Genomic DNA, 25,292 nt, shown 5'->3' on the forward strand with positions numbered 1-25,292 from the left:
TTCTTCAGCACTGTCAATTTTCACCTCCATCTCTGAACCTTTGCCAATGGGCAAATAAAACAAAAGACCTGGTAACTGCAGGAAACCCTGATTATGAAGTTTTTCAGAAAATACTTTTTTGATAGTGAATTCCGGACTGCACACAAGTCTGGAAATGCAGACTTTATTACACTGCAATATTAGAGACTGATAAATATTCCTCTTTTGCCTACAGAGTTACTTGTAATGTGTAGGAATTAAAGGTAGCCTTCAGATGTAAGGACATACCTCTCTGACCCGAGTGTCACTAGAATCACTACTTCCAGACTGCAGGTGGCAATTTGTCTCCTCTGCAAACAAAGTGATTGTTTCTAACTGACATCGAACTCAATGCAGTGCATTTTCCATTTTAACCAGCACCTCTAGACAGACCAGTGATGCCCAGTATTATACAAAGATATAGGGTTATTTTGTTATTTAGATGAAACCTTATTTAGCCTCTTTAACAATGAAAAAACAATTAATCATTCTTTGTCTAGCTCCTTTTCCTATGTGTACCACTAGAGGGTATTACTCACTGTTACAAATAACCAACCTGAGAGACTAATTCTTAGATTACATAGGAGAATAGAAGACATTCATGAGTAATTAATGAGCCAAAGAAACATCCTGAGAAAACTTTTGAGGAGGGGGGGGTGTTCCAGCTGCTACCCTGTCACTCCTTCTTTGTGTGAACACTGATTCTAGAGAGCTCATCCATTATTCCATTTATCAGCATATGCTATTTTGTGATTGCATTATTCACTAAATATTGCAGTTGGATGCTCTGAAAAGCTAATGAATATAAGGCTTAGAATGCAGTTGCAAGGAAATTAGTTAAAGCAGATGATCATTTACCTTGGCACTACATTATTTTTCTTTTGTTTTTACTTATTGGTATAATAACCCTACTAAGGGCAGGTAATATTTGATAAAAGTAACTTTTTGCTTTCAGCCCCAACATTTCTTTACATTTGAGCATAATGTGACTGTTGAAAGTTACAGTATGCGCTATCTTACTTGCATGTGTTTCATTTAGGTAAAAAGCCATGGAGTTTAGCTCAAACCATCCTAATCATTTTTAGCAGTAGCTCACTTTAGGCCAGCATGTCCTTTTTTCAAACTACCACACAGGCTAAATAATAATAAAATTGCTTTGCTTTAAAAATGTCAATTTTCTTTTACTCAGCAGACATAAATTACTTATTGTTTACTACCATTACCTATATAAACAAATTGCAGGAAGGGTTACAGGTTGATACACAGAGCTGTAATTATTATTGATTGGTTTTCCTATCAAGAATGATGCTTCAGGAACTGAACTTTCACTTAAGCTTTGTTACCTCAAGAAAAACATGTACTCATTGGGATTTCCAGCTGATTCTGGTTTTTTTTTTTTAATTTATAAATTCTCTGGTGTTCTAAATATGTCAATCTTGTATCTGACAGTAAAAGGCTATTTTTTTTTTTACAGTAAGCTCTCTGAGCCATTATAAAACAAGACATTGTGGACAGATGGACTATGAACTAAGAAAGCTTTAAGTTATTTCTGGGCTGTGAGAGAACAATCAAACAGCTCTTCCAGAACTGAGTGATCAAAATACCAACACTTAAACTGCTGATACATTAGGAAGTCCAGAAGAATAGTAATTAGCTTTCTTGATGATCTATTTTCCTATTTCCTGCCAGCACAGAGGTAAAGCTGTACAGGCATATTTGCCAGATTTGTAATTAGTGGACTTGTATCCTGAAGTATTTCAGGATTCCACATTTGCAGAAGTGATTGTGATTGCTTCAGTTTTTTTTCGTAACTGCTTTCACTACTGTATTTCTTCTCCAGCTGTCTACTTCCAAATCCAACATATCCTTTCCCATTTTCCTCATAGTTTAAATTAGGGTCATTAATTTTGTATTGGAAGCATACCCAGTACTTGATTTGAAACAAAATAAGGATTCTTATTCTGTACCCTTGACAGAAATGTACTTCTCCTTTCTTAGGGATGAGCCACATGTACAATTTATTTGGCACTCGGCCCAGTTGATGGGATCAAAAGCTTCTGGTGAAAGGAAGAAGGAGCAGCTGGGCACAGGGAAAGAGGTACAGGGCATTCTCAAGGGAATATTCTGCCAGCTGAGGTTTTGTTTCACGGGCAGCTGATGCACTTTTAAGCTCCCCATCTCCTCCACTGCATTAAAACTGGCCATGCTCAGCTGCCAACAGGTAAAGTCAAAAAGCATAAAGGTCTTTATATCTACTAAAAAGGTAAAGTGGTACCGGCCATTCATCCATTCTTCCTAAACCAAATGCATTTGTAGGGATGTAATACACCTGAGATGATTGTCTGTAGTCTAGGAAGTTGAAGCCCAGTCTTATCAAAAACATTAATGATGAACAAGTCACCTTTTTCTCATATGGAAGTAGCATGTGGGATCTTTTACCTAAAATATCTGGTTTAGTTTAACCACAGTTACTAAAACAGAGGGAATTGCATGCAGACAACCTGCACATATACAAGATCAGAACATCTAATTTGAAAGTTCATTCAAACTGAAAACCTCTCCATGCCTTAGAATCCTCTCTGGATGGGAAGGTGGAAGTCTCGGTTCTTCAGCAGCAGTCCAGCCCCATGCAGTACTGCACAAAAACTGGTTTATAATTAATACTACTTATTTCTGACATGTTCCAACTATTTTGAGATTCTAGTATTATCTGTACAAAATGGAGGCAAAATCACTATGCATATTTGATTTTTATTTTAACAAAAATTGTAATTCAACAAAATGAAGCAGCAGGAATTTTTATTTCCTTTTTATATACTATGAGTTACTAAATCTGCTGCTTACTTACAGCTTTTGTAATTATTTTTAAATGTTATTTAGTATATTATTGCAAGTCCAAGTGCTATCTTTTAATCTGTATTTTGGCCATGGTCAAACAGAAAACAAGCCAGATTTATTCAAATAACACAAGAAAACATCATAACCTTCATATTCTATTGTAGCCTGTCTACAAGTGTTTAAAACTGGCTGTTACTGGCAGACACGAGCACTTAAACCAGGAGGAATGGATCAGAGGTATAGCTACTAAGTAAGATTTCCTAATAATGGACGAATTTTTTTTTTCATAGATGTGAATTTTCAGATGTAATTATTCATCTCCAGGTCACTGTTTTGCTGTACATGACTAACAGCTGTTGTTTTCCACCCAAGAGATGGCTGTATGTCAGCGGCTGGTAAAATGATACCTGCTCATGGATTCAGGGGCTGCTTTAAGATCCTCTCATCTTAATGATGAGACTTTTCCTGGATGGTTTTGTCTAAAACATGACACTGGAGAAGTCTTCCATATTTTAGATGATTTGAACTCTGCTAAATGTCTGCAGAGACACAGCCCATATGTTCCAATCCAGACACCTCAGCTGGCACTGGTTGCCAACATAGGATGAGGAACAAAGAGGAAGAAAAATGACTGTGTAATGACTGAACTTTTGGAAAAGGCAGAGCATGAAAGAAAGACACCAACGCTGGAATAACACTGCACAACAGTCCAGTTAAGCGCTTCAAGACAGCTTAAATCTATTTCTCATTTGAACTGGCTTTTTTTTTTCTTTTTCTTTTTTTTTTTTTTTTCTTTCAAGTGCTGCTTCATTTCACGTTGCCAGCCCTGAAGCAAAATGAATTTAAAAAGCGCAAATTAAGCGAAGTCCCGAGACTGAGCTAAAATCACACCATCCGCAGAGGTTTCCAGCACCTCCGGGGAGCCAGTGCAGTTATTTGTCGCGCCCTTGCCCGCTGCGGCTGGCCAGGCCGAGTGGCGCTGCCGGGCCCCGGGACGTGAGTCAGAGCTCGGTGCCTGTCTGGGCTCACGGCGCCAACCTCCCTCTCAAATTCAAACAGCTCATCCGCACCATGTGCCAAGCGCTGCCCCCGAGCCCTGCTGAGTCCTTTCCGGGGTTTCCTTCCTCTTCAGCGGCTGCGACACCATCTTCCCTCCCGCCTGGGCCAGACCGGGCTCTGACCCCGTTATCTGGGAGCAAGGCTATGAAGAGGCAGGAAACGGCCCCTCAGAGCACGCAGGAAATTATCTCGAGATCAGAGATGATTATCACAGCGCGCCGTTTTGTTCCTTAAAAGAAAATTAATTAACTAGTAAAAACCAGCAAAACCTCAGGGGAGGCGGTGTCTGTCTGCAAACCGCCTGGGGTCAGGGTGCTGGCACCCCTCAGATCCAGGAGCAGTGAGAGCAGCCCGAGGCAGTCCCGGGGCACCGGGGAGCAAAGCCTGGGGCTGGGCGGCACCGAGCAGGGAGAAAGTGCCGAGAGGGATGGGGAGAAGATGGAGGGTGCCCCTCAGACACCTTAAGGCCGAGGGCTGGGGAGTTTCTGGGCGGGTGACCCGCGTCAAAGCGCGCCTGCAGCACTGAGGGAGCCCTGCCCTATGAGGGCACGCGGCAGGCGCGCGGCCACCCGCGCCTCACTCACCGCACCGACCGGGGGTGCGCCGGGGCCGGCTTGAGTGACCCGCGCGGAGAAATGGGGAAGGGGCGGCGGCTCTCCCGCTCCCCTGGCCGCCAGCGCGGGGCCCCGGGGCACGAACCCCCCGCCCGGCCCCTGAGGCGGGCGCGGCCCCGCGCCGCCGCCGCCGCCATGGCGCGTGCGCGGGGCGGTGTCTCGGAGCGTTCGCGCGGCCCGGCGCAGCCGCCATTTTGGAGCTCGGCTCGCGAGGGGAGGAACCCGCGGGAGGACGCGGCGCCCGGCGCTTCTGCCTGCCCCGTCCCGTCCCGCCCCGAGCCGAGCCGAGCCGAGCCGGCTCCGCTCGCCGCGTTCTCGGGCCGCCTGTCCGTGCCAGCCGCCGCTGCTCTTCGTCACCCGCCTGGCCGGGCCCGCCGCAGGCCTGAGAGAGGCGGGAAGGATGCCCTGCACACCCCGCCGCTGAGGGAGACTCGGGGGCCCTGCGCGCCGCGTCTGGCCAGCCCCACCCCAGCCGCTCCTCGGCCCTTCGCCTCCAGCGGCACGGAGCTTCCTTCTCCCTTATCCCCCTTTCCCTGGGTTTCCTTTCTCCTGGACTAGGCACGAGCCGCTTCCCCCTCGCCCCCAGCCCGCTCCACCTCCCAGGCCTCTCTGCCCAGGCCTCCTCTTCTCCGGTCTCTTCCTCCGCCTGGGCCTTCGGGCTCCTCACCTTCCTTCCTCCCTTTCCTTCCCCTTCCCCGCCCGGAGCCATGTCCTCCGCCGCTCGTTTCGATTCGTCGGACCGCTCCAGCTGGTACGTGGGCCCGGTGTCCCGGGCGGAGGCGCAGACGCGGCTGCAGGGGCAGCGGCACGGCATGTTCCTGGTGCGGGACTCGTCCACCTGCCCGGGGGACTACGTCCTCTCGGTGTCCGAGAACTCCCGCGTTTCCCACTACATCATCAACTCCCTGCCCAACCGCCGCTTTAAGATCGGCGACCAGGAGTTCGAGCACCTGCCCGCCCTGCTGGAGTTCTATAAGATCCACTACCTGGACACCACCACCCTCATCGAGCCCGCGCCCAGGTGAGTGTCCCCCGCCCCCGCCACACCCACCGCCACCTTTGCTCCGAGTGGCGCCAGGAGGTGCGACCTGTAAGAGGTGTCACAGTCCAGCCGAGTAGCTCCGGGAGCCTGGCACTGGATGTAGATGCTGTGAATAAATACTAAGGAAACATTCGTTTCTAACGCTGGGCCTTCTTAACGCTCTGGATCTCGCCGACAATTAAAAGTGTTGCTCTTTCAGTCCACTCTCCCCTGTGCTGACCTTGTGTGTAAAGGTACCATGTACATCTGCCACGGGCTGTAATGGCCTTGGAAGAGGGTGTGGTCGCACGTCACCCTTTTTGTGTTACCCTTTTCTTCTAGCATTGTCTCTCCGTTCCAAGGATGGTTGAGAAGCTGGTTCACCAGTCCTCTCCGTGATTGAAGTACAGCCTCTGAGCTTAGTTTGTTGTCTACCCCTGCACCCACACTGATTACAATAGAACTGGCTTTTATGTGATTAGACTGCTTTGCCCTGTTAAGTCAGCATTAATACATAGGGCAGCATTTTCCAAACTTCTAGAGTGGCATTTCTGCGCCAAAAAATGTGAAACACTTATTTCTCACAGTTTGCTTATGGCACTGTTCATCTATATCTGCATATACCATACACTTCACTGAGAAATGCTGTTCTAGGAGGATGGGAAAATGTGACTTGGCTATGAGCTCCTCCTTTGTCCTGGTCCCAGCATGGGACATACCTGCAACATGCATCAGTAAACTGCTTATGAAGAACCCTAGAACATATTCCTTACTTTTATTTAATAAAGCCTTTCTCAGTGTCTTGTCAAAACTTTTGGGCTTCCTGGATAGAATGAAATTTAATTAAATAAGAGAAAAGTAGTGACATATTGAAAAAATAAATCCAAATTGGTTCACTTCTGAATTCTGCATTTTAGTATCTTACTATGTTTTGCAGATTAGCAAGTTCTTAGGAGGGAAGAATAACTTTTAGGTTTATAGTCACAACTGAACCTTGGCATAGACCAGTACTTAATGACAGTCACTTGTCGAAGATTGACAATAGCTTGTCAAGTTGAAAAACTCAAGTGTTCAAAAGTCATTCTGAACAGCTGCCAAGTGATGGGCAGGATGTGACAGAAAGCACAACCGTCAGGAACTGTTCAATCTGCTGGCAGCCTTTTGGGTAGTGATTGTGGCTAGAGAGATGGGTAGATGAAAAAAAAAATCGTTTTCACCATTGCAGGAATGCTTAAATGGAGCTGCCCAGTGTTATGTGCATGCTTAAACTTTTGGAGAGTTGGGAAGAAAAAAAAGTCTTATGCTGAAGCAGTCTTCATGCTTATCTTTGTTCTCCAGCCTGGATACTCTTGAACCTTTCTGGATGCAAAAACTTGTTTGTAATCATTTATGGCCATGACTGGCTTGGCTTTCTCAAAACACTTGAGAACTTGGAGCTGATTGCACTTGCACATTTGGTATTTGTGAGGAGTCCTGTGTGAAATGTTCTGTGAACATTTTAGTACCACCTTATTTTCAAGGTTTTGGTTGCATATTGTTCTCTCAGCACAGAGACAAATGGGACCTAACCTGCAGTGAATTGACTTTTTTAGCACCTTTATAGAACTACAAATGGGATAGACTAGGTGTTTTTCCTTAGCATGTCTTTGTTAAAACTCTTAGAAAAATCAGTTATGTGGCTGATGGTTTTAAATTCTGTGCAAAGGAGACTTCTTGATGCAAGAGGGATGATGAAAGGTAGCATTTCTGGATTTTTAGTGGCTTTTTAAATTTTTAGTTAATGGACTAGATTTAGAATAGGGCTGGCCAGGTATGTGCTTCAGAACTGTTATGCTAATTCTTATTTGTCTGGCATTTTTGTGGGCACAGATGCTTGTGCTTATGAAAGCTGTTCATTCTTGTAATTTCATAAAGTACAGTCTGAAAGGTGGTTTCTATATAGAGCCCTACAGTACTTCTAGATCTTGGAGATGACATCTTATACTTTTAAAACAGTCCTAAATGGATCGTTTTAAACTTTGTTTTGTGTCTCTAGTAGTGAGCTCTGACCATCCTTGCTGATGTTCCTGAGCTCTTGCTTATGCAGAGCAATTGTTCCCTGAAGGGTTCCCTCTGTTCCCCTGCTTTGGCTGCAGCAGGGTGTCTGAAAGATGGAATATCTTTATCTTCAGGGCTTCTGGCATATCATGCAAAAATCACAGGGATTTGACTTCCATCCTATTTTGCAAGTAGCAAAGGAGAATTGAAGTAGGTTAATGACATGCATTCTTGCTATCATAGCTTAGATAATAAGTATCTGCTGTGGCCTATATCCACTAAGGTTTTTTGACAGCTGCTTTGAATAAAATGTATAACATTTATGATGAAAATAGTGAAAGCATTCTCATTTGATGGACAATCTTACATGTTATCACAGACAACAAAGTGACTGTATTTGACAAATGATGGACATAGTAATAAACAATTATGTAAATAAATTATAGCTAATATGGTTAATAGGCAAATAGGCAAAGGAATATTTATAGAAGGCTAGCTTTTTTTTTTCCTTACTTCCTTCTTATCAGTGGATGCAAGTATTTCATTCTGTCTTTATGAAGATGTCATACCATCTTTTGTTCCCTTTTTCATCTACAGTGTTTCAAGTCTAGCATTTAGTTACTGAATTCTTTAGAAGTGGATGCTGAAGTTAAAAACAAAATAAAATTATTTGGATGACTTTGGAGGTGGTAGGGGACTCTTGGAGAGATTCACAGCTACATTTTTATGTATTGCCCTTCCACCATAGTCTTAATTTGGTTTTCTGTATCATGACTCTCATAACTTAAGCTATAGAATTAATTTGACTCTAAGATCATCACAACAATCCAGAACAGGTGGATGAAGATTTTGCATTATTTCTCCCAGTTTCCTGCATCCCATGATAGATTATTTTGGGTTTCTGGGGAGGCTACTTTGGGTGTTTAAGTAATTATTTGAGAAGTGTGCGTTACTCATGAAATGCCTCACAGTGCTACCAAGCCAATGATTTTTGTTACAAATCCAAGTAATTAACTCTTCTCTAATTGATGTTCCTGCTGCAAACCTAGTACTTAGCTTTGTTACTGGAAGTACAAACCAACAGCTGTTACTTTTACCAAATCTTCAGGTATCCAAGTCCACCAATGGGATCTGGATCTGCCCCTGCCATGTCCACTGCAGAAGAAAACCTGGAGTGTGTTCGGACTCTCTATGACTTTCCTGGCAACGATGCCGAGGATCTCCCATTTAAAAAGGGCGAGATACTGGTAATCGTAGAGAAGCCAGAAGAACAGTGGTGGAGCGCCAGAAACAAGGAAGGTCGGATTGGGATGATTCCTGTTCCTTACGTAGAAAAGGTAGTCAGACCTTCAGTTGGGAAGCATGGAAACAGGAATTCCAACAGTTATGGTATTCCAGAACCTGCCCATGCTTATGCTCAGCCTCAGACCGCAACTCCCCTTCCCTCAGTATCCAGCACACCTGGAGCAGTGATCAATCCTCTGCCATCCACACAGAATGGACCAGTCTATGCCAAAGCTGTCCAAAAGAGAGTACCCTGTGCTTATGACAAGACTGCGCTGGCATTAGAGGTAAGTTTTTCCTCCAGTCTCAGAGTTCTCAATTGCCTTGTGAAAGAAGAAACTAAAAATTGTTATGGTGAAGTTGATGTGGATGACTTCATGTGGAGTCTGTTTATTTATGTTGAGGGACTGAGAAGTTAGGTTACATTCTGAAGAAACATCCACAATAATTGCTTCATCTATACCACTTCCTTTGAGAAAAGTGACCTAGTAAGTAACTTCAGGACCTGTATTTTCCCTCCCTTCTTGCTTCTTCAACTGTGCAAATGTTACCAGTGTAGCAGAGTGTACACATGCTGAAGAAGTGCTAGTGAGAGGATGGCTTTGCTTCTTCACCTAATCTTGGGGAAGGAAAGAGATGTTTCCTTAATCATTTTAGAGTTCCAGGCTAAGAACTGACAGTGGCATCCTCCAGAGAAAGGTAAAGATTGCTGGCTGGTACATTTAATGTTTCTGATCCTCAGCTCTGAGATGCACTTGAAGATCTTGTGCGGAGAGCTAAAATCTGGGCAGAATATATCAGAAATATTCTAGTCCCTTTTGCTTTGGTTTTCAAAAGTGGAATTTAAGAAACCTTAACACTTAAACTGGGGGTGAGGAGTGTAGGGTAACCTCTGAAGTGCTGCAAGTTCCTGTGCTTGCTATTGCATTTTTAATTTTATTTTTATTAGAGATATCTCGTAAAACTTTAGAGTGTTATTCTGTAAAGAATTCATATCGTACTTCTAGTTTAACTGGAATAAATGATTGATTGGAGGAAGTTTTTCAAAGCTATCTCCAGAAGACTGTTATTTTCACATTTAGATGATACTGAAGGCTAATTAACCTGTAATTCAAAAATGACTCACTGGAAAAAGTGAAATTTGAGCATGCTGCAATATTTCCAGGCACAAATGCAAGCAAACAAGCATAGGAAGCAGCAACATTTTAGCAAGTAAAATAATTATGGTTTTTAAAATACTTTGGAACTTTTCCTGTTGTTTTTGCTCGGTTACTTTGCAAGTTAAAGCTGTTAACCTATGCCTGATACTTTTGACTGAAATTTGAAAGTTTATATTTGTGACTTCCTATTATTCAGAGTGCTCACCCTAATTGCTTTACTCCTGTATTTGTAAGACTTCTGAGGTTACTCTTGTGGGGTTAAAAGTTAAATATGAATCACTGGAATTTCTTTGTCTTGTGAAATCTAGCAGCTTGTTATTTGTGAACAGTGTGTGAAAATTGTCATGGAACAAAGTGTAAATTCACTGCCAACTGCACTGTACAGAAAATTCCTGCCAAAACTACTCATGCTTCTGAAAGCAAAGCAAGGCAAGCGATTGATTTTGTTAAGTTATCAATGTGTCATGGAATTACTTCAGGGAACTTGCAGAACCACTTGGAAGGTTGGTCCTTACATATAGACTTTTCTGACTTGCCCTTTAAGTGACCTAGTTAGCCCCATCAGTTTAGCTACTCTGGGATACCAGTAGGATTCTCCGGCCAACAAATAGGTTTGAGTTGGTTTGAACCCTCAAATTACTGAAGTTTTGTTTGAGAGATTCCTCTCATCCTCTAATCACTTACTGCCTCATGTTTTTGTGTCTCTCAACACGGGCATATTTTGCCTTCCCGTGCAGTCTGTTTTCTTTCAAGTGTACCTCATCCACACTGTGGCTTCTCAGGAGGCTTCAGAAGCAGAATTCTGGGAACTGTTCTACATTTTCATTGAAATCAGGGATTGCAGCTTCTCCATATCTATCCGTGCATAGGGAACATTTTTTGTCACATAGGCTATTCTCAAAGAAAAAATAATTCAGCTTCTTTTCATTATTTTCCTTTAGTTTGCCAAACCCCTGCAGGACCCTGATAAAATATTTAATCCCAGCCTTGTGAGGGCTCTACACATTACTAAATAAACTGAACCATTTGAAACTTCTGTTTTGTAAGACCACTGAAAGTAGTGTTAGGCAAAAAACAGGTTATGGGACTTCTTTGGGGAAGAAAGTTAATGGTGTTCTTTGATAAAAATATTATTTGACAGTTCTCCCCCTCAGTTTAGGTGTACCCTAAGTGGCTGTTCAGCTTGTACAGGTAGAACACCTTGTGAGTGTAATTACACGGTTGCTGATTGTGCAACCTCATCTCAACTGATAAAGCAATATGAAAGCAAAATATCTGGTTGCTGGCTGTAGCCTTGTGTGGTCAGCACACAGACAGTACTTAAAAGGAAGAGAATAGCATCTGGAGTAAATAAAGCCATGGCATAGTAATCTGCTCGACTTCCTTTTAAGTGGAGCGGTGTCATTCTTCTTGGTTCAGCTTGAAAATGGGACAAGCTCCCTGCCTGCAAGTCCAGTGTTTCCACTGCACACTAGTGCTTACAGAAGCTGACAGAATTTTTCTTTAAGAAAAGGTAAGAATTTATAGCCTGTTACAGAGAAGTTTGTTTTGTAAGCAAGTTTTTTTGGGTTTTTTTTTTATTACATGAAAAATTTAAGTGACCAAATGACTGTTGTACAGAAAATCTGAAATGAGATCTGATAGATTGGATAAAGATGAATTCAACTGGTGAATTTAAAAGTGTGACAATTTAAGAGCAACTACAATTTTACTTCTGTAGGATAGTAATAGGGCATTTATTTTTGCTGGGCTAAGTTTATTTAACATTATATAGAATCACATTATATAGAATATAGAGTGGTTTGGGTTGGAAGGGACCCAAGAGCTCATTTCATCCCACCCCCTGCCCTGGGCAGGGACATCTTCCACTAACCCAGGTGGATCCAAACCCCATCCAGTGTGGTCTTGGACACTTCCAGGGATGGGGAGTTCACAGCCTCTCTGGGTAACAATATTGGTGTTATTGAAGTTACTAATGCCTAAGTCTTGACTGGACCCTATTGTATTATATACTCCACTTTTATTCTCTAAAATAAAAAATTAAATTATAATCTGTTTATAGGGTAAAATGATAGTTGTAAGTATAGACAATGTCTCAAAGCTTACAGCTGGTGGTACATGTAATTTTGTACCACCAGGGAACAGTTAGTAAAGTCTACAATAAATTACATATATTTCTAAGATTTACTTATGCTCTTGTCCGTTGAGTTACTTTGGCAGTTCAGATTTAATGTTTTTAATGAACATGAAATTCTACAGATTGAAATTTGTAGCTTCTCACTACAACTAACTTCATTACAAATACGTGCAGAATTTTATGGATACTGCATTAAAAAAACCCCAACCACTAAACAAGCAAGCTACAAAATAAAAATAGAAACCACCAAACCCAACCCCTAACCGAAAAGCTCAACAGCCGAGAAACCAGGTCTGTTTCTTTACTTGTGTACTTCTAGGCAAGAAGCTATTTCCTTCCTTTCCGGTGCTGTAGAGGAAGGGCTATGAAGGACAGGGTTACAGTGTCCTGTGCTTACTGGGACCAAAACTCTGCACCCCAGGGCTATGCATTGCTGTTCTTCCATCCTGCTGATTACTGTGGGAAAACCAGGAGGGCAATCCCATGTTCAAAGGACTTACACTTTAAGGTGATTGATTGGACTCTTTGGCACTCTTACTGTGATACAGAGAGCAAAGTCTACCTGAAAGTTTCCCAGCCTTTAAAAACTAGTAGTAATTCTATAGCCAGTCTTAGAAACAGTGTGCCAATGAAGCCTTGTTTCAAACTGACAGGCTCTAACCAGGACATGAACAACAAATTCTACATTCACTTATAACATGGAATGAAATAGGGTAAGGAGCCAGACAGTGGGAGACCAGCAGCAGCCACAGATTTATACCTGTTGTGCTTAAAAAAATGTTCTTAAATATATCACCAACGCTCTAATCAGTGTCATAGTTAATTTTGAAGGCAGCAGTGGTTCTAGAGATCATTTCCAGACTTAACAGTGTTATGGAATCAAGATTTATATTTTCTTTTTAAACATGAGTTGTCCTATATTTTTAAAAGTTTTTATACCAGTGTTGTATAGACTTGTGCCTGCATTACAGTGTTTTTTACCTTTTTGTGATGTAGCAATCATACATGTGTATATTTGCTAGTATAGAGTTAACCTGTCACTGAAATGTTTTGGTGAAATAAAGATCCATCCACCAATATTATATAACTGACTTAAAATATTTCTCTCGAGCTTGTTACAATTAGGTTACAGTTAACTTTTTCCCTCTTCAAAGGAAAGTTGAGACAAGTAGGCCAAAATGTGCTAGCAGTAGAACTTTCTTAATTAGGAAATTAGGCTACTTCTTTCAGTAGACAACAAGCATTGTGTTTTTCTTAAGCCAAGGAAACTTAGCCTTGTTGTGTTACACATTAAAATGCATCTAACCCACAAAGTCTGGATTTTCAGCAAAGTATTGGTCCTGTACTTGTGTGGTGTGAGCTGTTGATCAGGGAGCTTTAGTTGCTGTAACTGTTGAACTGAAAGTGAACTCTCCAGATTCTGTACAGTCACGACAGTGGCTCAATCTGAAGGAGACCTGTACTGAAAAACAGCACTTATTTGATGCCACAGCCCCTGCTCTGACAATTTTCCTGGCTCTTGGTGAAATGCAAAGTTCCTTTGTTTTAATCTGTTCCTAGGTGAGGCCTGATTAATTGCATCTAGCACTTACACATTTCTATGTTGCCCTTGAACCTCCTTTCATGCCTCAAGAATGGATGAAGGTTTTCCTCTGAACTGTTTGATTCTCCAGTTTGGGAATCAATTGTGTTCTGGTGGCCCAGAACATCAGAAGTGAAGAATAATTAAGCTGTGCTTTTAGCCTGGTGCTTTCTTGGCTCTTCCAATACAGCAGCAGCTCCTTCAGTGTCCTTTTGTCCTGTTTGCAGAGTGGCTGAACTCTGCCTCTCTTGTGTAGCTCCTCACTTTGAGGACAATGGGGTATCAGGTATTTTCTCAGTGCTGGACCTCATCTGTTCTTCTCCAGACAGGCAGCTGGCCTGAAAAACTGTTTTGTTTTGATATTAATGTTAGTGCTACCAGAGAAGGTGAGCTGTGACACTAATTAGGATAATGACTGAGATTTAACACCCTGTAGATTCCAGAGAGCAATGTTTACTATAGCACTGACCCAGTGGGCTAAAATGGTGATTTAGAATTTTAATGCATTTTTATCTCCTTATACTTATATTACAGAACTTTATCAGCCATAGAATATTAACATAGAATTGTTGGAATATCTGTAAAACTCATTGACTTGGTTGACTAAAATGGCTTGCAGGAAGCCTTTTGCAGTGTATGAATCAGCTTCAAATGGAAGGCAGGTATGGAAGAGTCTAGAGTGAATGAAGTAACCGTTCTGACTGGCATGTTCCACAGCTTGTGTTTCCCCAGGGCTTTGAATTCATGCTCTGACAAGGACATAATGAAAGATGCTATCTAAAATACATTTTGATTTTTATCATTTGGGTGTAACCAAATGGCTGCATTTCAGGAGTATTACTCATTTCAGCAGTGATACTTCATTCCAGCCATGCTGGTGTGCTTCACAACTGAATTAACTTATCTGAGAGATGCTGAGTCTAAGGAAGTGTTCTCCTCATCTGTAGATAAGGGCTATTAGCTGTCCAGCGTCATACAGGAAGTTTGTGGCAGAGATGAGAATAGAACCAGGTCTCCTGACTCTGTCCTGTGCCTAATCATAAGACAATTCTTCTGACTGGTTTAAAACATTCTCTGAAAAAAATAGTGTGTTAAATAATTTTAGTGGGAGATTGTACCTCAGCTGACCATGTTATAGATGCTTTAAAAGGCATTTATGAAATAATGCTTTTACTTGGGGGAAAAATACATAGAGGGACTAGTTGACCAGATTTTTCTAGACATTTTTGAAATTAAGGTCTTTAAGGTAAGGCCCATGAATAAGTCTAGCATGAAATCAAGGTTCCTGCACCAAAAATCTTATTTCAACATGGTGTTTAATTTAGTCTTCTCAGGGAAACTACACTTTAAAAATAATACAGCACAAGAGGGTATTCAGCAGCTTTCATTAAAAAAAAAAAGCTCTCTCAAAAACAGTAGAAAGTTATTGCAAATTAATTTCCTATTCCAGTGGTTCTCAGCATATGGGAGTATATTTGGAGTAGCTTTTTTCAGCCAGCTCTCTTCAGTGGCAGATGCTGGTGTGCAGCAGCTTTGCCCACCCAGCAGCATGAAGGACATTTTACATCAATAATCTACAGGGCAATTTGTTGCCATGCAATAGGAGACATATTTCAAATACTCTTTTCACTCAGCTGAAGCAAAGATTTCCAAACCTATTCACACTGTGAAGTCTGTCAGAACCAAGCAGAAGAATATCTGTTCTAGAGCATTAGAATGAATGATGGATTGATCTCTGCAGCACATGAACAGAATTACATTGTCAGACTCTCAGAAGATGCATGTCCACGTTTTTGATTCAAAACATTATTTTTAAGATTAAAGGGTTTGAGAGTGGGTTTGGTTTATGGTGTAGTGAAAACACAACTCATTAGCTTTAAACTGTTGTGATGTTGGCTGGTCTTCCTCAGGTTGGGTCTAGAATTTGGAACTTAGATCTGTCTTCAAGAGTTATTTAAATGTAGCAAATGTAACACTGAGTATTTATAGATCTTATCAGCATTTTCCTAAAAAAACCCATTTGCTAGGTTCCTGTTTAGGTCATCTTGTTACTATTTAAAGCTTTCTTGAGTGAGGAGTCTGACAAATTGTGCTTTTTAGCAAATATACAATCAGAGCATGCTGCAGCAGGCCCTGGAGAGCTGAAAAGCAGTGGGGTGAATTCTGTGTGTACATGCAGTGTTTAACTGCTTAATTCTGTATGCTGACTGCATGTTTGAGTTTAGGAGCAGCATATATAAAAATGTCCGTTTAAGAAAGTAATATGGCCTCTGTTATAAACTAAGAACTTAAGGGACTTCAAAGGGTTTTCTCCTCTCTCAAAAGCACAAGATTACAATTGTTCCAAGAGAGACAGTCTCAAATATGGGGGGCAGACAGTACACAGACAGCCAAAATAGTGGAGAAAAAGTAGGGAAGCAGAGCAAATATAAGCCTTGAATCTCTGAGAATAGTTTCAAAGTTGAATGAATTTTATTTTAAGAGACATAACACTGAGTGACTGACTGCCAACCAGTTTATTATAGTGTCTTAAATTTCACTTAAGGGTTCTTGCTTCTGCATGATCTTCAAAAATACCTGTTACAGTAATGGTAACTGGGTTAAATGGGCTTCAAATAATCTAGTGACATGCACATTGTTTTGTAAACTCAGGGCTTTTTCTTTAACATAAAATATACAGGTCTCACCTGAAAAGTTTAAAGATGTTGCCAAGGGCCTACCTGCATATTGAATTTCAATACTATTTAGAAAATGCAGATAAATTGCTTTACATACTGTATCAATGTCTATGTTTTCCCTAAATAAGATTAAAGCTAGTTTCCTTTGAATTTCACAGCAGTAGTTTGATAACTGAGACTCAATTACAAAGAGCTTGGACCTAGTTTGGGAAACAAAGTGTTGGGCATTGGTCATAGGCTGGTTCTACTTTTTGTAAAATTAGTTTTTAGCTGCTAATGTCACTTTTCTAATATTTACTGTAGTTACCACATAGAGTCAAATAAGTAAACAGGAAGGGAGGGGGAAAGTCAGAGAGCTGCTGTAACGGACCACGTGTTCAGCTCTCCAGAAGCATCTCAGAAGAATGAGTATTTAGCTTGTCTTAAATGCTTCTTGTCAGTTTGAATATTTCATTTTGTAAATTGTCCTAATCCAGATTAAATACAGCTGTTGAGCAGTAAGTATAATTTATCATCATTTGGGCTGTTGTTTCTTGCTTGATCATAGCTTAGACTTCTCTCATTTTCCACTGCCAGATAGAAGAGAACAGGTATGGTAGGAAAGCCTGACATATCATCATCATTCCTGCTTCAAACGCTTTGACAGGAAGTAGATGTGAAAACCACAAATAAAGTTAGAATCTACGTCTACTACTAAAAAAAAAAAAAGTTTGAGATCGCTTTTCCCCACTTTGGAAGTGTAGCATTATTTTAGAAATTACAGAAGTTTCTTAGACTGTGATCATCAGAATTAGAGCTTCAAGTAATGGTTTCTTTCCCTTAGGAATCTTTCTTTGAAAAACTACATTTCTTTTAAGTTAGCTGCTGCTAAAACCAATCCCAGTACTGTGCTGTTTTGAAAGGATGTTGTGACTCATCACTGATGGTAGTGTTACTGATGTGAATTTATATCTGAGCTAAAGATACTGTTGCATGAAGCTGTAAGCTCTCCTATAAAAAGAGGTGTAGTTCAGTAATCTTTATAAATATACATGTAATTAAGAATCTCAGAGCACAGACAAGAGTATTATGTTTAGCAGCAAAGTGCTGGTATTGTAGTTCAGTAAAAGAAACTTTTCAGTTGAACCTTCTGCCGAGAAGAGGGCAAGACTTCTTTCCCTACGGTGGTCTTGTTTGTGTTCTTCATTTGATTTGTATCCGAGTGAGAATCCCACGTATGATACGGGTTTTTTTTGTTTCTGATTCTGCAGGTTGGAGATATTGTGAAGGTCACGAGGATGAATATAAACGGTCAGTGGGAAGGAGAAGTCAACGGTCGGAAAGGGCTCTTCCCTTTCACGCATGTCCAGCTATTTGACCCTCAAAACCCAGACGAGAACGAATGACTCCCTCTGCCCGATTTACACTGCTGCTTCATTTTCCTGGCTATCATTAGCATTGTTTGAGGTGGGATGATGACTTAATGGCACATTGCTAGCATTGCCCATTTTCCAGCTTGCTGCAGTTTGACAGTTCTTTTAATATACATTTGGAATACATACAACTGAAGTCACTGCCTGACCTTCAGACCATAGTTATGTCATCCAGAATTTAGTTTCACTTTTAAAACGTTTTTGGGCCTTAAGCTGGAGAAGACTGAACCGGAATATAGCAGAGAGGTATGGGAAAAAAAAAACCTTTCCTGTTGAGACTTACATGGACGTTTTCTGGTTTGCTCAGTAGGAAGAGCCCAATCTAAGGTCAAACATGCAACTTTGTGCATTACTGTCCAACAAAAAGCAACAACAAAAATGCAATTTTAGAACTGAAGAAGATTTAGTTTTTAAATGACCTGTCCTAAGGTAGTACATTTAAAATGATGGTTTCTTTAAAGGACAATAATTGGAGCTTATGTAGTCTAAGCAGTTGTATTAGACACTGCTCTTTTCTGTTAACTCTTAAGCTTGTTGTTGACCTTCCTGAAACAGTGTGTGTTAAATGCAAATAACCATTGATTGAGCTGCATTGAAGCTGAGGCATTTATTTATAAGGAAACCTAGGAGGGGTTGATGATACTTGTAACTTGGTTTTGACATATTTAATGCATTTCTGTTGATTTTTGCAAGCACTAACTGTAGAAAGTGAGCTTTAAGGGGAAACACTTTAGCCTGGTCTACATACAGCTCTTCTGCAGTGTTGAAAGTGTACTTTTACTACACAGAAGTGCTTGTCATGAAGCTGTTACTTGGTAGACAGATCAGATTGCCATGAGGAGAGGTAGGAGTGGGACAGAAGACTTTAGTAAATACTGATAAAACCCTCTTATTTAAACATTTAAAGACCTTTTATATCCATTTCTCTGCAGACTTCCTGCTCTCTCCAAAGTTTCCTAGCTATACCAGCCCCAGCTCATCAAAAGCTCCTTTTCAAACACAGTACCTTTTTACCAGAGCGTCTGTGTTGCTCTGCTTCTCTTCCAGAGCCGCTTTCATCTTCTTTTGTCCCTTCCTTCTTTTTCCTTGCTTGTATCCCAACTCCTCTGCATGCTGACATCTTTCTTTTACCCTTCCTAAGGCATTGGCTCTGTTTGATATATGGCCCAGGACCCTCCCCATTCCAGCATCCTCCAGAAAACGGTTAATTGGAGTCAGCTGCCTGGGTTCCCCCATGTGATAATGCTCGGGCTGGAGGAGGCCACAGAGGTGTCTGTTACTAGTGTAGCTCCTTCCCTCTTTGTGTAGCTTTTTCCCTCCTAAGCTCTCCTGCTGTGATTGTTCTGCAGCAGGGAGCTCCTGGCTGCAGCTGGGTGAGCGCTGTTCGGGTGCTCAGCCTGAGCCTGGGTGCAGGATATGAAAGAGTAGGCACAGGGGAATCCTGTGCCACCTTCTTCAAATGCGTGTTGTTGGTCAACTGGAATGCTCTTTTCAAAATGATGGAACACTGAATTAACAGAATACATGTCTGCAAAGATACAGCTACAAAACCTCCCTTTTCAGAGAGCCTGGTTAAGGCAGAGGTCCACTGTGGAAGCTGGCAGGAAAACAGCAGCTCCCATTTTTCAACTTTGGTAGGCTGTTGGTTGTAGCAAAATGAGAAACTTCAAACACCTGCAGAATGTCATCAGATCTTACAAATGTCTAATGATATAAACATTGTCTTAAGTTCCAGCATGTTTTCTTGTTGATTTGTGTTGCTTGATCCTAATAAAAGCATGTTGTTGGTAGTTCATGTGGGAGTGCCATGAGATCCTCAGTTGGAAGGCACTGAAGAACTGCAGAAATGGCATTCACAAGCAGACATTCAAAATGCCAGGTTTTAAAGAAGTCTCTCCATTCGTCTGTTAACTGTTTTCTGTAGTATTGATCAAGTGGCTGACAGTCTGGAAGTTCTTGTAGAGCATTTTACTACCAAATTAACTGTGAAGTAGAGTAGCATTGACTGAAGTGTTTGGTGCTGTAATTCTTGACAATAGGCATTGACATTTTGTCTTGCAAAGAAAAGCTATGCAGTTCTCTTAAGTAAAGAAGGTCATGTTTTTCCTGTGCCCCAACAATACCTGCACGTTTACTACACAGATTGTACTACTGAAAGTCATCTTCTGAATACAAACTGCACTAAACTCAGTCTGCTGCAGAGAAATCTTATTTCAGGCCTGACCTAGTTACAGGCAGCTCTTCAGAAGACTGATTGTAGAACTCTTCCTTTGCGTGGTAAATAAATACTGTGAGAGTTGAGATCTTGAACATAACTTTTAACCTGATTTTTTTTCACTGAAATAAACGTCTTGACTCATCCTCTCATTGAATAAGGTGTACGCTTTGAACACAGATATTGTTTTAGGTTTAATTATGTTCCAATACTGCAGAAAAGCAAAGTACTTTACCTTCAAAACTATGCAAAATTTGTGTGTAGTGGTATCTGATGCAAATACAAGAATTCTTGAATTTCTGTGAACCTGGTTTTAGGCCATGAATGAACAGCTTTCTCCAAGTAGCAGCGGTGTGGTTCAGGTATGTAAAATGTGGTTTCAATGTAGCATACTGACCAGCCTAAGCTGATTGTAACCTCGCTTCAAAATGTGTCTTGGCTATTTTACTATGAGACAAGTATTTTCATATAAAGACTGCATTGGATCAGTGTGTGTTTCTCTTTGAAGGACTCTGGATTCTCAATTGCTTGTCGCTTGCTTACACATGTGCTGTCGTTTTATGAAACCTCTTAAATCTGAGTGATAATCTTATCAGTGTAAATGTTCTTGGGCGTGTAAGGTAACCTTGATATGAAGCATGAGAGCCTACAAGTGATGGCTTCGATCTATGCACCATTAAAGTTGTCCTTGCTTTGGAACTAGGAGCTGGTGTAATGACCTGGTGCCACAGTAGTCAACTATCACAAAAGGCTTGGCTTCCTCCTGCTGTGTACATGTGTATATAGACATTGAAGCCTCTGACCAGTCTGAAAGTTTAAATGAAAACTGTTTTAATCAGTGTCCATCACTGGATAAGCGCTTATTTAATTCATGATTGTTTACAAATTGGGAAAGAATAAACAAAAGGGAATATCCTGTTTGGGTTGAGGCTCTGAAGAGCCTGAGCATTATTTTTGTAAAGGGAGAAACAGCATTCTTTGTGCCATTTCATGTGCCTGTAAAGTAATTTTTTATATTGTATTAACATCCTGGGAATGAGTGGGCTGCCTTTGTTTTCTAGTCCAGTTTTCAAGCATTTTCCTCAATACCTGCATTTGAAAGTGAGACTTGCCTAAAAGACTGCCTTTTGGGACCAGTGAAAGCGTTCCTATGTAGTTGTCATTTTCTGTTTATTTGTGTTAAAATGTATTTCGGGACAAGGATACAATTATTGCAGTGGGAAAGGTGGCCTTGTATTTGAGACAGTCTTCACTGTGTAAACTTTTAAACACAATCTGTAATTTAAAGACCATGATCTTCAGGCAATAATATTAAGTGTAAGCTTTTAAATTTTATTTTGGGGATCATAGCTTGTTTTATTTTTTGTGCTATAAGATTAACAGTATTAAATGAATTATATTCTTAGAATTTACGGAGTGTCTTTTCTTAAGATTAGTGCCTTTTTAATTTCTTACTCCACTTAATTCATAGAACTGGTCCCAACATCAAGCCACTGTGTTTTTTCCCCAATGCCCTGTTTGTACAGTCTAAATAAAACTTGCCTCAACTTACAGTATTATTTGTCGTCTTTAGCCTGAAAACCTTGACAATAACAGCAGAGTGTTTAAGCCCTTACTCTGTCCTTACAATGCCCTGTTCTGTGTGTGAACAGTGCATGCCAGCTGAAGTTTTCCAGAATCAAAGGAAGAATTAAGCAGGAGAAAATGCTGTTGCCAGGCTGAATGATACTCTCCTGTTCCACCCTCGTGCCTCTTCTCAGACAATACTGCTGGGCTGTGGAGGTTCACATGAAAAAGATGCATCTCCGGTGATACACATGACCACTGTCTCGTCTACCCTGACGCCCGACACGTCCGTGCTCTTCCACCACTGCGTTTATTGTGCGCTTTGGCCCCGGCTTTTAAGGGTCTCTGGAAACCATAACCTTTGTTTACTGTGATGCCCTTGACTGTGCTTGTAAGAATGACTGGTTTATGCAATGGTTTGAATTTCGCTTATTGTTGGTTGAGTAACTAAGGTGTAACCTGTGCAGGCACTGGAGAGCAGGGACTGCAGCTCTGGCCTCTGCCACAAGATGCTGGTGCAAAACATCAGAACCGTCTGTGTTTGGAAGTCAGAACCCACATCCTGGTCATCTTCTGCCTTTTCAGTCAATCCAGTTCAATAGTAACTTAACTAAACTTAAAGGTTTTTTCAGTTAAATCATTAACAAGGTGTTGATACTTGAGCTGATACTGTATAGGAAGAAAACTTAAGAAGAACATCAAGCCATGCAACTGCTGCCAAGGAGAAGCCTACAAAGCTTGTATTGGTTCCCTGGACTCTGTAGGTATGGTGACAGCCCCGTGTTTGTCTTCTCTGGAGTACAGATTTCCATGTGATGTTAATAAACATTCATAGCCAACTCTGCATAGTGTCTTATCATCAAATAGTCACATTTGGCAAGTTATGTTTGGGAGAAAACCAGTTGTGTTTTAAAGATGAGAATAGGTCAGATACAATCAGTGGGCTTGGTAATCCTGTTTCAGGCTAAGAGGCAAAAAGTAAAAGGTAACAGGAAGCAAGCAGTAACTCAAGGTGGGTTTATTTGTCTTACCTGCATTCAGGCTTCCACAAGTGCAAATCTGAAGTCGTTCACTTACTTCAGTCCAACAACAGGCAGCACAAGCCTCCATTTTTCAGTGCAAGGTGGGATCAGCTGGGTTCGTCAGTTTGTCACTGATTTATTTAAAAGGTTTTATTTCTAAACCGGTGTGATGTCAAACACCCTTTCAGACATACCCAGAGGTGTCTGTTGGAGCTTACGCCAGTAGGAAATACACCTAAATAAACCAAATAAACGGCAGCCACAGCAGAACACAGTTTCATTTCTACATGATTCTCCAGAGTGTGGACTGTGCACAGATGAAAAGCTCCTGAGGTCCACACTCACCTTGGAGCAACCGTACTGATTTTTGTCCCCCATATCAACCCCTCTGCCTTGTTTTTTGGAGGAGAGGTCAGCTGCTTCTGTAGCAGCTGTTGAACCACCAGTCACAGCTCAGCAGGGAAAGGTAAAGCAGTTCCGATTTCAGGAACTCTCCATCCCCAGAGCTGCAAACTGGCGGTCGCTGTGCAAACAGCTGAGCCCCACTGCAGCAGGGCTGCGTGTCCAGGGGGGACAGGCTGGCAGCAGGGAAAGAAACCATCACAGCTGTCCAGAGTGAGCCTCCTGCTCTGAAATGCAAGCCCTGAGAGCTTGCCGAGAGGCACAGCGGCACCGATTATTGTGACTCATTGACACCGAGTGGTGTGTGCCCACGCTGAGTCAGGCTATCCACGCCCTGCTCCAGCTGCTCCCCTCCCCGGGAGCAGCCTGAGAACCAGCGCCCACCACCGTGACTCAGCCCATCTGCTCACGGGGGCTCCTGCTCCAGACTGGCACAACCTTGGGAGCTAAAAGCTGAGCTACCCCTGCTCTGTGGCGTGACGGTGCCCACCGGGGACTGGCAGCTCCTCGGCACAGCCTCACCTGCGGAAGATCCATCCCGCTGCTCCCGAGGCAGGCGGGGGAGCGAGAGGCGATGGGGAATTAACGCCGTGCTCCCCTCAGTTAACCTTCCCAGCACCTGCTTGCTTCAGTCCAGGCATTTTGTAACCAGAACCCTCCCTGCACGAGTTACTAGTCTAACCTGCTGCTGGCACACCAGACAATTGGGATCAGAGCTAAATCTGGAGTATCCACAGGGAACTGGCTCTTGCTTCGTACGTCCTGGCTGGTCCAACAAGGGCAGCTGAAAGTCAGCGCTGAGAAATCTGTTACTAGCATTTGGTCTAGAAATTTATCACTAAAGCTGAAGTGAAAGTGTGGATCCAAGGGACTGTTAATCCCCCTCCACTGCATTGATTCCCAATCTGTGCTATCCAGTGAATCCTCTCCAGAACCTCAGGCAGGAGCAGCTCTCCCTGGGCTGTCAGAGGGCAGCAGAGGTAGAAGGGTAGTGCTGGACATGCTGCTTTGCCTTCCCCCAGCTGCCCCTGCACCCAAAATCCAACTGATTTGGGGGAGTAGCAAGTCCAAGGAGAGGATGCTGTTTTGAACAGACAGAAGGGACTGACATAAGTGAACAACAGGAGTTGATTTGAAACTCTTGGCACTCGACTCCTGTTCAGCCCACCACCAGTCAGCAGCCAAGCTGGAGACCCCCAGGGATGCTCCTGACAGAAGTGACAAACCCAGCCAGGCCTTAGAGTGCACTGTTGTTATCCTTGTCATAAAAAATACAAAAATCAAACTTGCCCACTTTTCTTACTGGGAAGTAATGACCCCCTGTATTTCTAGACTCGATTTCCACAGTTTTTAATGTATTCTGTTTCTTTACTACTTTGATCTGGATTATGTGGTTCAGGGGCTCTCATGGGGACTTCTACCTGCTGAATCCATTTCTGTTATGTTAGACCATCTCTTCTTTTCCTCTCTTCTTGTGACCAGTGATACAATTAATCCACTGACCTTGAAGAGAAAGAGCTTTTCTCTTTCCAGGTATCGCAGCTGGTGCTCTGGCTCCATGTCTGCAGTGATACACAGCTCTGGGCTGGATTCCTGCTGAGCATCAGCCTCATGCTCTGCAGGGCACAAAGGAAATGTAATTCATCAGGCTTGGCCTTCATTGTGTAAGGAAGAGCCATATCCCACAAAGATAAAACACCCCCCGATGTGCCCGACTACCTGGAATAGCTGTGCCTACTCGGCACTTTGGAGAACTAGATCTAAAATTAACAAAGATCATTTCCCTGAAAGAAATAGCACCTTGGCCTGGACATGAGACACATCAGCAGGAGTCTGAAACTGAAAGGCTAAAATTAACTCACTTCTGGGGTTCTGCTGAATGCGCTAACACAGGTCTGACCACTACACGCAGGATAAGCAGCACCATCGGCAATCTCTGGCCAAAATCATCCCAAAGTGCAGGATGCACCCCAGCAGTGACAAAAGGTTACTCCAAGTACTCAGCAGCAGCTCCTGCCTGTATGAGGCTCAGTGACCCACCCTCACCATCACTATGACCATCTGATCGAGGCAGAGGTGGGTGATGGGATGGGAACAGCTCTCCAGCTGGTGCTGGATTTCTAGCAAGGCTTTGTGCTGTACAGCGGCAGAAGCCCACAGACCCCCACAGTGGTGTTTGTGAGATCAACACTGGCAAATCTGAACAGACAAAAATAAAGACACATTGGAGAGCAGCCTAGGAGCAGA

General features: G+C 42.2%; 1 protein-coding gene and 2 long non-coding RNA genes across 5 annotated transcripts; 1 reads left to right on the plus strand and 2 right to left on the minus strand.

Moving 5' to 3' along the window:
* Positions 1–1,472: 1,472 nt before the first annotated feature.
* On the minus strand, positions 1,473–5,334 carry LOC137484892 (uncharacterized). Its single transcript, XR_011005094.1, has 2 exons — positions 5,197–5,334; positions 1,473–4,144 (listed from the first exon to the last, which is right to left on the minus strand). It is a non-coding gene; the product is annotated as an uncharacterized lncRNA (long non-coding RNA).
* On the plus strand, positions 5,237–21,463 carry CRKL (CRK like proto-oncogene, adaptor protein). Of its 3 annotated transcripts, none has more exons than XR_011005093.1 (4): positions 5,237–5,550; positions 8,696–9,182; positions 9,426–9,570; positions 17,679–17,798. XR_011005093.1 is itself a non-coding variant. In XM_068209092.1 (3 exons), exons 1-3 carry the CDS (start codon positions 5,237–5,239, stop codon positions 17,811–17,813), a joined length of 912 nt encoding a protein of 303 aa, XP_068065193.1. In that variant the 3' UTR covers positions 17,814–21,463. The 3 variants fall into 3 exon arrangements, 1 of the variants encoding a protein (XP_068065193.1); XR_011005092.1 differs by lacking the exon at positions 17,679–17,798 and adding an exon at positions 14,285–14,535; XM_068209092.1 differs by lacking the exon at positions 9,426–9,570 and having other exon boundaries at positions 8,696–9,158; positions 17,679–21,463.
* LOC137484893 (uncharacterized) lies at positions 21,022–25,120 on the minus strand. The gene is made up of 2 exons (XR_011005095.1): positions 24,765–25,120; positions 21,022–24,661 (listed from the first exon to the last, which is right to left on the minus strand). It is a non-coding gene; the product is annotated as an uncharacterized lncRNA (long non-coding RNA).
* Between the last annotated feature and the right edge of the window lie 172 nt (positions 25,121–25,292).

This window comes from Anomalospiza imberbis, chromosome 18 (genome assembly GCF_031753505.1).
Source record: "Anomalospiza imberbis isolate Cuckoo-Finch-1a 21T00152 chromosome 18, ASM3175350v1, whole genome shotgun sequence".
Taxonomy (NCBI): domain Eukaryota; kingdom Metazoa; phylum Chordata; class Aves; order Passeriformes; family Viduidae; genus Anomalospiza; species Anomalospiza imberbis.